The 11,469-nt window shown below is 39.8% G+C and overlaps 1 protein-coding gene across 7 annotated transcripts in view; it reads left to right on the forward strand.

The window, feature by feature from the left end:
• Nucleotides 1-11,469, forward strand: part of ARMC2 (armadillo repeat containing 2) — a 70,527-nt gene that overhangs the window by 49,041 nt on the left and 10,017 nt on the right. For all 7 annotated transcript variants that reach the window (XR_013181331.1, XR_013181332.1, XM_077175179.1 and 4 more), the window contains 5 exons: nt 1,507-1,822; nt 3,198-3,320; nt 5,096-5,209; nt 6,536-6,668; nt 8,639-8,796. Coding sequence is in view for 5 of the 7 variants with exons in the window: in XM_077175179.1 (XP_077031294.1) it covers nt 1,507-1,822; nt 3,198-3,320; nt 5,096-5,209; nt 6,536-6,668; nt 8,639-8,796 (844 nt within the window). In the remaining 2 variants the exon portion in view is untranslated. The remainder of the gene's footprint in view (nt 1-1,506; nt 1,823-3,197; nt 3,321-5,095; nt 5,210-6,535; nt 6,669-8,638; nt 8,797-11,469) is intronic.

The following is an 11,469-nucleotide window of genomic DNA, read 5'->3' on the forward strand; positions in this document are numbered from 1 at the left end:
TGTAAATATAATTATGATATTTGAACAAAACCAGTGGAATAATTGTTCAGTAAAATTCTAGGTTAGTGCAAGTACAGCAGGTTAGCAGCTAAAAGCAGATGTTTCTCTTGTACTTGAAGAAATGCTGTTACTTTACCTGCACCATTAAGCTAAAGCTACAGACTCTTTTTAAATGAGTAGATTTTGATGCAAGTGACAGAGGGAAATGTTTGAAGTAGTTTAAACTTGAGTTACTTTAGATTTTCAGAATTTTTTTTCTTGTCACATATTGGTGGGTAATAACCAGGCAGGGATGTCGTTGAATTGCCATTCAGTTAGGATCCTCTAGTCTTGCCACTAAAAGGTTGTATCTCAGTATGTACAAAATGAAGGTCAGGCTAGAAAGTGCTTTAGGAGGAGAGCAACTTGCTTAAATCATGAGATCTCAAGATACCTTACAAAAATAGAAAGTAGGTCTCATTCAGCAATGATAAAAGTAAAAGGGTAGGAAGAGTATATAAAATCAGAAAAAAAATCCCAGCAGAGCACAATGTGAGGTGCAACTACAGAGGGACATAAAAAGAAACAAAACTTTTTATAGTAAATTGAGACGACAGCAAGGAAATAATTTCTCTGGTGTTCAGAAGAAGGTGAGCATTACTGGCAGGTACTGTGGATAGTTAAGTGTGAAATGCCTTTTTTTTTTTTTTTTTGCTTCTTTTTCTGAAATGGTTATGTATGACCAAATGAATAATCTCTACTTTAGCCTGGAGTCTTTTGTCACTAAAAAACAAACTGAAGCATATTAAATGTCATCAAACCAGCTGATGCAATTTTCCTTTTGGTGTTTAAAAGGGGATCCAAGTCTCTGGGATTCTTGAAAAGTTATGAAGAATTGCAAGGTTGTAGGGTGCATGTTTTTAAAAGGAGAAAGAAGGAATTGAGGAATGACAGACCAGTGAACTTAAATTGTATTTCTGGTAAAAATTAGGAACAAATAAGTCAGCTATCTGTAAGCAGTTAGAATGAACAACAAAATGAATAAAATCTAATTTGGATTTAACAGTAGCAAATCAAGGGGAAGGAGTTTAACTTCTAAAATGGTTACCAGGCCTAGAAAAGGAAAGGTTGTGGTCTCTTCCTGTCACAGCTGACACTTTCTTGAAAGATTAGTAAATTCTGCTGATTTTTCTGATTAGTCTGGTTATATAAAGTGTGGTTTTAAGATGTTTTAAGATTACTGTGGGCTTGGTAAAAATAGATGACCTTTACTAAGTATATTGCATTAGTAATTACTCCAGTGGTATCTAGTTCTGTCAGATGTTTTTGATTTCTTCTGTAAATCAAATTTTGAAAATTGGTAGCATAAAAAATTATTTCTAGCTAGTGTGTTTGGCATTCCTTCAGTTGTTCTGGATGTGCTGTTATCTGAATTGGGAAGCAAATCAAGTATTATGTTCTTTTTAAGTAGGTGCCACCTTCTGATGTTGTCCATGTAACATGATTTGTTTATTTATTTTGTTACAGGATTTGGTTATCCGTATCATCTTCATTCTTGGGAATTTAACAGCAAGGAATGACCAGTCCCGGGAGCAATTTTTTAAAGAAAAAGAAAGTGTTAACACCTTGACATCATTATTCCAAACCTACTATGAACTTGATTTGAATGCACTGACATGGCACCAAGATAGAAAAGGAAAAAACCAACCAAAGTATCCTTCAGAAGCAGAAGATGTTCTGATAAAACTGATCAGAGTGCTAGCCAACCTCTCCATTCACCCTAGAGTAGGTGCAGCTCTGGCAGCTGCCCATCCTCTTGTAGGATTACTTGTTACAATACTAGGTAATAACATTTATGTTGTGCTTGTTATGTTTGTTCAGCCTGTAAGGAGAGTTTAAGACTTTCCATTGCAAAGAAACCCCAAAGTCAATTGGCTGACATTCATAAACTGTTTTATGTAGGAGGCCTGTTTGAGAAGCATTGCTACTTTGGTACTGACTTTTCAGTATCTGGGGAAAGATGTTGTAGAAGTCTTTAATTCAGTGATCAGATTTGCAGATAGGATCATTAATGATAAGAAAACAAATTTTATTTTAAACACATCTCACTGAGAGTTAATATATAAGGAAAGTTTGTTCTTATCAAGTGCTATATATGTGTTTGGTGGTGGTTTGTTTTTTTTTTAAAGGTTTGTATTTTTTGTGACTGTTTTGGATTGTTCCTGTTCTCTGCACCCATAACTTTCAGCTTCTTTAAAGAATTTTCTCTTACTTTTTTCCTTCTTTTTCAGTCTTCCAACCTTTTATCTCTTTCAGATGGAAGAGTGTCTCCCTCTAAATGGAGGATTAGGACTGCAGTTCCTTTACCACTTACTGATCCCCTTGTAAATCTAATTACAGACTAGGGCTGGTCTGTTTGGCCCATAACAGAGTTTAACTGTGACAAGATACATGTTAAACAGCTCGGTGTATTTTACTGTGTAATGAGAACATTAAATATTATGTTAAGGTAATCAACCTGATTGTACACTGTCTTAGCAGTCATGAGGGATGAGACAAGTCAGATGCACAACTTGGTTCTGTCTCATGGGTTGAAACTGTCTTAATGATTTTGTAAGTGCTTTTGGCCTTCAGAGCTTCTCTCTGCTACCCTCTCCTCTTCTTGAGCACTTTATCAGTCAGTTTACTACAAAATGTTCTGTCTCCCTATGAACTTACCCCTCTTTTATTTCCTTCACTCTTGGCTTCTGAGGCCAGAGACCTCGGACAAAAAAGTCTTTCAGACTTTTTTACATGTTAGCATTCTGTCAGGAAATCTGAGAGAAAAGTCTTTCAAATATTGTTGAAGGGGTTTTTAACCAATTTTTCTCCATGTCTATCACACAGCCCTGTTTCTACATGTGGACTCTCCTCAGTGCCATCTTAAAACAGCAAAGAGGATTTGTAGAATGTCTTAACTAACTAAATTTTAAACTATTTTGCCTGAGTCACAATGATTTCTCTAAATTAATAATGGGGAAGAATGGTTTTGTATTGCCATTTTTGGATCAGGTGTTCCTGTTACCTTTTGCCATGTTACTCAACAACAGAAGGTTTGACTGTAGTAGTGGCCACATAAACTATTATTCACTTTTCTTCTGGGATCTAATGCACTGCAAATTTAGACATGTGTGTGTTTATCTACATATGCATATGTTTTGGGGCTTTTTTACTCTCAGAATACAAGTCAGTCGATGATTGTGAAGAGTTGGTCATCAATGCTGCAAGAGCAATCAACAATTTGTCCTACTACCAAGTGGAGAATTCTGCAGTTCAGGAGAAGCAGCTACACATTGCTGAAAGTAAGGACTTTTAAACGAGTACTTTTTGTACAGCTTTTTGAAAGCAGAAACATTTTGACACAACAGAAAGACGCATAACATTTTGTGGTATTATCTTGCAGGAGTATAAAGTTCATAGGGCTAAAGTCTTTCAATAATGATTTCCCATTTTTCTTGAAAACACTATGACTTATATGAAAATAGTTGGGTTGTTCACAAAACCCCTTCTTTTCCTCCATAAAGGAATTTGCTGTATTGTTTTCTGTTCAGCAGTTTTTGCCAGATTTGTTCAAAATCCATATACCTGAACCAAAATAATCATGTTGCTTTTTCCTTCTAATCACAGTATGGCAAGAGGGTTTTTTCTTCTTGATAAAAACTTACTTTCTATACCTGTAAAATCAGATTTGTGTCTGTTTCTGGCTTGTAAATCCATTGGCAATATTATATTGAGTGATTCTCTCCCCTCTTGACATGGTGGTCAATAATCAGTTATGTGTAGGAACTGCACTGACTTCTGAGACTATTGTGTTAATGTTGTACAAAAGGTAGAGAGGTTGTGTCTTGCACATCTCTCTGTCTCAATGGACCAAACATTGGAGAGAGACAGAACCTGAAGTTCACACAATAGGTAGAATGAGGAATAGGAAAAAAATATCCTGGCTGTCAGCCCAGTGCCTGGACTGGTAGACATCATATTATCTGTAGGTGACATTTCTGCTGTTCTGTCACAACTCATTTTATCACCTGTAAGCCAGCTGCCTCTTGTTGCTGGTTGAAAACAAATTACTTCTGTCCTGTGTGTTGGCATGTGGAGCCAGTCCCATCACCTTCCTGAACTGAGGAAAGAGGAAACCTTTTGATGCAAGACCAGCAGGCTTTCTGCTCCTGCAGGCATTTTGAGAATGCTTCCTGTTTGATATGAGTGGTGGACAAAATCCCTTCAAATGTCTTTTTAAGACAAATTCAAGATGTGTTCAGCATTGCAACATCCAGAGGCAGAAGTAATGAGGACAAAGCCAACCTCCCTTCTATATTTCTTTCTCTCTTCTGTCATATGAAGGACTAAGGGTTGGCTTATTTGAGTCCTCTGTGTGATGGACTGATTTTAGTGTTTTGCTTTGTATTCACAGAAGACTGATAAATGTAACTTTGGTAACATCACTCTCTGCCATGCACAGAAATCTTCCATGATTCCTAGGGAGTGCTGAAGGTCTCATTCCTGCTGCTGAAGCACACACTGATCATATGTGAAACTGCTAAGCAGAAAAGCAGCAAGGAAGTGAATGCATCAGATTGGGACAATATTAAGTAGCTGTTGAGAGAACACTTGCTTGTTATAGCAGCACTGAGAGAAAACAGAGCTAATGTCAGAAAATAATTTCATCCCACCATAAGACCATCTGTTCAGGATCTAAATCAATTATATATTACATTATTATATTATATTATTTTTTAAATTATGTCTTCCTGGATTTTCATGAGCCCACTCAAAACTGCATAGCAAAACTGGCTCCCCTTATTACAACTGTGCTTAGACTGTCTCTGTAACTCCTCACTTGTTCCTTTGCACTTAGTCCCATATTGGAGCTCTTTGTTTTATCTTTGAAGCCATACGCGATTTTGTTCTTGTTCTACCATCAGCTCAGCCCCTTTGCTGCCACCAGACAGACAGACAACTGCTCCCATTTTTTACATTTATAGCTGTTGCTGTTTGCATTCTGATATTCATTGATGAAAAAGAGCCATATATTTGTGATTTATCATTTTTATTTAATTTCTCTGCAAACCAACAGTGCTTTTAAAGCTGTTAATGAGTGACAATATGGATGCAGTTGTGGAGGCTGTCAGAGTCTTTGGCAATCTTTCCCAGCATCATGAGATCCGTGACTTCATCATGCAGAAAAAGAGTGAGTTACTTTTGCATTTGTAGGAGTTCTATTTTTGAATGTCCATGGTTCTAAAAAGAAAAAGTTGTTAATAAGCTGTCTCAGTTAAAGGGTAGAATCAATCTTCCCTGATGTTTTGCAAATTAGGCAAACATTAGAATCCAATAATAGTCATTATAAATACCATTTCATTTCAGTTTCATTAAAATGGAAATATTGGACTAGGAAAAATATACTTTCACAAAGGTACATATTACAAAAACTCTGTTTTTTCTGAAGTTTCAAATTTGAAATTTCCCTTTACTCAAATAGCTTTTCAGATCCTGCAGGTTAGTAGTGATATGATACAAAATTAAAATCCAATTAAAATCTCATTTAGGTTCATAATCTCAGATTTTTGATTCCCACAGTTGACAGCTTGTTAGCACTTTGTAACATGTGGCTTGGATTTGACTGCCTCAGCAAAGACCTCCTGTTTGCCTCGGGGTGAAGTAGGGTACAAGTCTTCTCAAGTTCTTTTGCTTTGTGTATCTGAAGAGCTTTGGGGAAAATGGCAACTCCTTGCTATCCACAGAAGGTGTGTCATCAGCTTAGACACCACTTCATTGTAAATTTTTTTTTTCCTCTGCCTCTTGCTGCTGAAAGTGAGGTGATCGTGTCACAATATGCAACTCTTTATTCCAAGGGTGGCACATCACCATAAATGAAGGGAGAAGTGACTCTTGGGAGCTGGTTCCTGGTGAACAGTCTCAGTTAAAGGACTAAGTTTTCCAGCTGGAGAGACAGTGGTGTTGGTGTGCCAAGCTCAGGAATTGCAGAGAGGCTTCCTCTGAGAGAGGCCAGCCCAGCTCCCACTCCCTGGCTGGGGCTGGCTGCACAGCTCCACAGTCAGTGCCAGCAGGTGCTGTGGATGCTGCTCCCACTGGAGCCCAGGGCTGGACTTGGTGCAGTCTGGGACAACCCTGCACTCACAGGGGAAAGAACTTCCCCCTCTGAGTGCCAGATGCCAAATCCTTGCCGTTTCTGCTGACTCTGGGATGGAAAGGGAGGTGATACTTTTAAGAAATAAGCTTCAATTCAGTTTGGTCAACTTCTGATGGGATTTCCACATTTCTTTGGTGTATTTTTATTACTAGAATTTCTGGTTTGTTGTTTTGAAGGAACTGGTGTTCAGCATAATGTTGCTCTGTCATGTGCCTCCTCTACAAATGTCACAGTAATATGCTACAAGGGTGAATTTTTGGATAGGGTAGCCTGCATTTGACTGCATTCTAATAAGTGTGTTGTAATCCTACTTGTATGGTAAATCCATCTTCCTGGTAATATTGTTTCCTTTTTACAATCCAGTATACAAGTTTGTGATTGCTTTGCTGGATTCCAAGGACCGAGAGGTCTGTTTTCCTGCCTGTGGAGTTCTGCTCAATCTCACAGTAGATGAGAACAAACGAGCTTTTCTCATGGAAGAAGGAGGAATTGGAAAGTAAGTTCCTGATTGTGCTTGAGAAAAGTAATTTTGAGTAGTTTGGCCAAAAAGTTTTAATTGGATTTTTTTTTTCTGGGGCCAGTAGCTTGTAATAAAGATGCCAGCATAGTAGATACTTAGTATCTAAAGTTCTTTGAGAACCAGCCTTTCATAAGAGCCAAACCCTACAGAAAAGTCTCCCAAACACCCTCTGTGATCTACACAGCAGAGGGTACCATAGAAGAAAGCAACTAAAGCCTGGCTTTGCAGCAGCTGCTTGAGCTTGGCTTAACTGGGTCCTAGGTGGGCTACAGTGAACAGCAGGGTCAGTGTGCATCTGAGGCAGGTGTGAAGGTACTTCAAGAAATTACAAACCAGATGGTCCCTTGCAATTTTTGTAACCACTTGGTTCTGTAGGGAAAACTTCCTGATGTAGGCAAGCTCTGCAGGGAAAAACTCCTGGGTCTCCTCTCTCTGGGACTTTCAAGTTAAGGGCACTGTAACATTGTAAGGGATATTAGACCTTGAAAAAGCACCGTGGATGCAACACTTGTGGCTTTGATGTTCAGATAATAGCGGATCCAGCTTAATTGGAGCAACATGAAAGATCATGTTCCTGTGCTTGTAAAGCAGTTGGTACAGCCCACAGTTATGAAACAATATGCCTGACTTTGAAATGCTTTCCTGTTCATACATCATATAATTACTTTTTTATACACTGTAAACAATGCATAGTCTTCTCATCCTTCCTTCCCACGTTCTAGTTAACTTACAATATAAAGCTGGAAAAGGAGAATAAAAAGAAGTTGCTGGCAAATTGAATAATAAATGTGAGAAATTTCTATAATATAGAATATTCTGTAGCCTATAGAGCCATATAAATTCAGAATTTTCTATACTGTGTCTGAAAATTAGTGAGGGAAGGAACAAAAAACAGCCTGGAATGAATCTAGAGAATTTGGAAGTGATTGTTAAGGAGATCATCCTGACAGTGCCAAAGCAGCTCTAATTTTTTGGAACTGAGGTTATTGTACCACTATATAGTTGCCCAAAGAAAATAGGGAATTAGTCTTTTCAGAGAGTTACATTAAAAAAAATTAGGGCAAGTTTTTTTGGCTTTTCATTAGATGCCTCCTGTTTTTCCACAATGACTGCCTTCAGAGAGGAGGAAAAAAGCAAACCTCTTTTTGGGTGGTCTTCAATGACTGATATTTCCAGCCATACTTGAATATAGTAGTTATCCTTTACTATTCAGCAGATTATAAATCTCTCTGTGAACTGTAGAAGTGAGGGAAGGAGGGGTTCCTAAGGCTGCAGAAGAGAACAGCAGTGAAAGATTACTCTCACTTAAGGGACACCTTAGTAAAACAGGCATTTCTGAGAGGAAATGCAAGAATGGGTGAGATCGACAACATTGTGAGGCTTCACTGACTGTGAAAGGTAATTCTTTGATCATGGAAATAGCAGATTCCTTTGGATTTGTTTTTTTGGTGAGATGATCTGATGTGTAGTAAGATGGATATTCTGACTGAAGCTTTTTCTGCATTCCCCACCACCTTTTCCAGATGAATCATTGGTGCCTGATAAAGTTTGGCTTGGTTTGCAATCTCTGCTTTAGTGGTAGTCACAGATTTGGGACAGTCACATACTGTAATGAAATTTGATGGAATTTTAGTGTCCTTGAAATGGTTACATTTGCAAAGTATGTGAGTGAAATTGGTCATTTGGGTTAGAAAGTTACAGAGGGTGGGCAGCCTGCAGGCAGGCAGACACATGTGTAGACAAAAGGCATGTCCACATGCTTGGGGAACTATACTTAATAAAAAGGGGGAAGTTACTGAGGAAGAAAGTAGCATCTGATGTTTATTAACATAGAATTTTCCTGCAAACTTCCACGGAGCTTGCTTACATTTCTAGACTGCCAGATTTTCAAGAGCTCAGGAGTAAATTCCATAGAACAAAGCACTGGTTTTGTTTGGTACCCACAGGTTGATTGACTGCTTACAAGACTTTGGGCCAGCAGACTGGCAGCTCTCATGTTTGATCTGCAAAACCCTGTGGAACTACAGCGAGAACACGGCGAGCGCGGCCTCCTGCTTTGGAGGGAACACCAACACCCTGCTGATGCTGCTCATAGCACTTCTGGGTGAGACTCCCAGCCTTGGGCTCTTTTCCTCAATAAAAGACACAGAAGGAGCAAAATCAATGCAGGATGAGTTTGGGTGGGAAGTCTGTGCTGCAGCTTTCAGTGGCTGGCCAGTGTGGGCTGTGCAGCAGCACAGTGGTCCCTGTGCAGCACACGCTGGGCTCCCTGGGCATTGTGGCATTTCTGGGGTGCAGCGGGCTGACTTTCCTGCCTGGCCACCTTTCTTGTCTCTCCATGGTCTCCTTGTGGGCAAGGACAACATCCTGACAATTTCTCATCTGTTCCATAAGGCCAGGAAAGGTGTGCTCATTGCTTCACAAGGCTGAAAGGTTAATGTAAAAACCTTGATTTACTTAATGATGAAGATGATGCTTTAAAGATGAAAAGATGCTTACCCAGTGGCATCTTTTCATCTGGGCATTTACTTTTGCTTCAAATTTTACATAGTTCAGTGGCTGTGTAATAGTCCTGCAGTCAGTATATGTAATTTTCCTCCTTTAGTTTTTGAGCACTGCTTTGCTTATGATTTTATTTTGGGTAGATCACTTGCAATTATCTTTAAAAAATCTTTAAAATATAAATCAAATTGAAGGAAACTAACTATATGTGATATGATTTTAATTGGAAATTGATTAAAGATGTATACTTACTGTCAGACCCAGACAGAACGTGAGATCTCACAGTCTCTTTCATTGTAGACAATCAGAAAAGTGGGTGGATTTGTGAGGATTTTTTTCCAGTTACAGCAGAATTACTGATATTCACTGCTGTAATAGTTCCTTGTATTACATTCCTTGCTATGATGGACTTTATCTTAATGCGTGCAGTAATTCCATCTATTTATCTGAAAATAGCAGTGTTTCAAGTTTATTGCTGCACTTTTCAACATTCTGCAAGAGATCTGCAAACTTTACAGCCACAATCATGCTTGAATTTTCTGGCACACATGGAGAGGTATATATATCTTTGTTTTAGAGAGTACATGCTTATGTTTTCCTCTGCATTTAACACTCCTTATTGAAGCAATTGATTTGACTGCAAAGTCCAGGCTGGATAGCAGTTGTAACTCTCAGTGAACAGTATAACTTTCATCAACTGGAAGTTTGTGTACAATTGCAATTGCAGTTACAGTTGTGATTGCAATGCTGCTGTAATGGTAATTAATTAGGAACAGGTTAGAATTAAATCAGAAGGCCAGTCATTCTTCACACTGTAGTATGAAGAGGAGCTGTAGAAAAAGCACATCTTATTCATTGGATCTGGTTCCTCTGTGTGCAGAGAGCCAACAAATCTTAGTAATAGCAGCTGGTTGATATTGTGTTGCATCTTCCTCCTCCCATTGTGTCCAGTAACAGCCTTGAACCGTCATTGCTCTGATTCTATCATTCAGGAAGCAGGAGGCAACTGCTGACAGCCAGTGAACTGTACTTGAGCGTCAGCACACCCTCAGGAAGCGGAAAAAGTGGAGCATGGCACAGCAGACACCTCTCTTCACCTGCTGTGCTTGGCCTCCTCCCCTTTATTTTTCCCTTCCCCATCTGGCACAGGATGACAAAAGATACAGGGAAGCAAAAGGGAATGGAAGTGGCCTGGAAAGATGTTGTGCCCAAGAGAAAGGCTGGACAAAGGGCACTATTTGTTTTTCTTTCTCCCTGCCTGATCCCAGCAGCCTGGGATGCAGTGGCCCTGCTTTCCAATGGCACTTGTCATTCACCTTCTTTCAGCTGCTTGACTTTCATGTCACTCTGCTGGCTCAGAGCTCCTGGAGGCTGCTGTTCCCAGGCCCCTGGCAGCAGCTTTGCCTTGGCCCAGGCCCTCACAGGCAGCGATGGAGATGAGCTTCTGTCTTGGGAACATTCTTCTCTTTGGTCATTCACTGAAAATCGTTTCTCCCTCTCCCTCCAGACTTTTTCTTATGCTGACTTTTACCTCCACTGTCAATTCCAGGAGGTTATTTTGGAATCTCAGTCCATGTGAACTCTTACCTGACATGACAGAGCTTCCAGGGCTGCCAGCCCCTGTCTTGCTGGTGTTTCAAGGATGGGCAGCCCTTGCAGACTGCAGGAGTCAGCACTCCAGGCTCCAGTTTCCCCCACAGTATGCAGGCCCACTGTGTTTGTCTTGTTCCTGGGCTTGCAGCCAGCACATATGCTCTTTGGCCAGGACCCAATATTGCTGGTTTTTGAGGAGAGTCGTGGGAAAATTAAATTATCTGAGGATGCACAGCTTGCATGCGGAACACTGATCCTCGCTGATCCACAGCGTTACTCACGTTCTGCTTTGGGAAATTTACTGCTTCAGTCCAACACTTCAGCTTTGAACTGCTTCTGACCCTTGTTCTTGTAGGCTGGAATTCTCGACCTCAGTGATTCCATAAATATTCAGTCGACTTCTGGGGAGCACAGCTGTCTAATAAAAGGGAGAAATGCCTCTCAGTCTGTGTTTGAACAGAGTTAATTTGGGTAGAAAAAAGCAGGAGTAGGCAAGGCAATTCTCCTTGAAAACAAATCCCATAATCCCTTATTTTCCACTTTAGGGTCTCTGGCTTCTCTGCTGCTGAGATTGATTTTAGGTATGTTGGGTTACTGTGCCATTGACAGGACAAGAGCTAATGGGCACAGGTTGCAATAAGACAAAATTCCAATTAAGCATTAGGAAAAGAGATTTCCATTG

Source organism: Agelaius phoeniceus, chromosome 3 (assembly GCF_051311805.1).
Source record: "Agelaius phoeniceus isolate bAgePho1 chromosome 3, bAgePho1.hap1, whole genome shotgun sequence".
NCBI classification, from domain to species: domain Eukaryota; kingdom Metazoa; phylum Chordata; class Aves; order Passeriformes; family Icteridae; genus Agelaius; species Agelaius phoeniceus.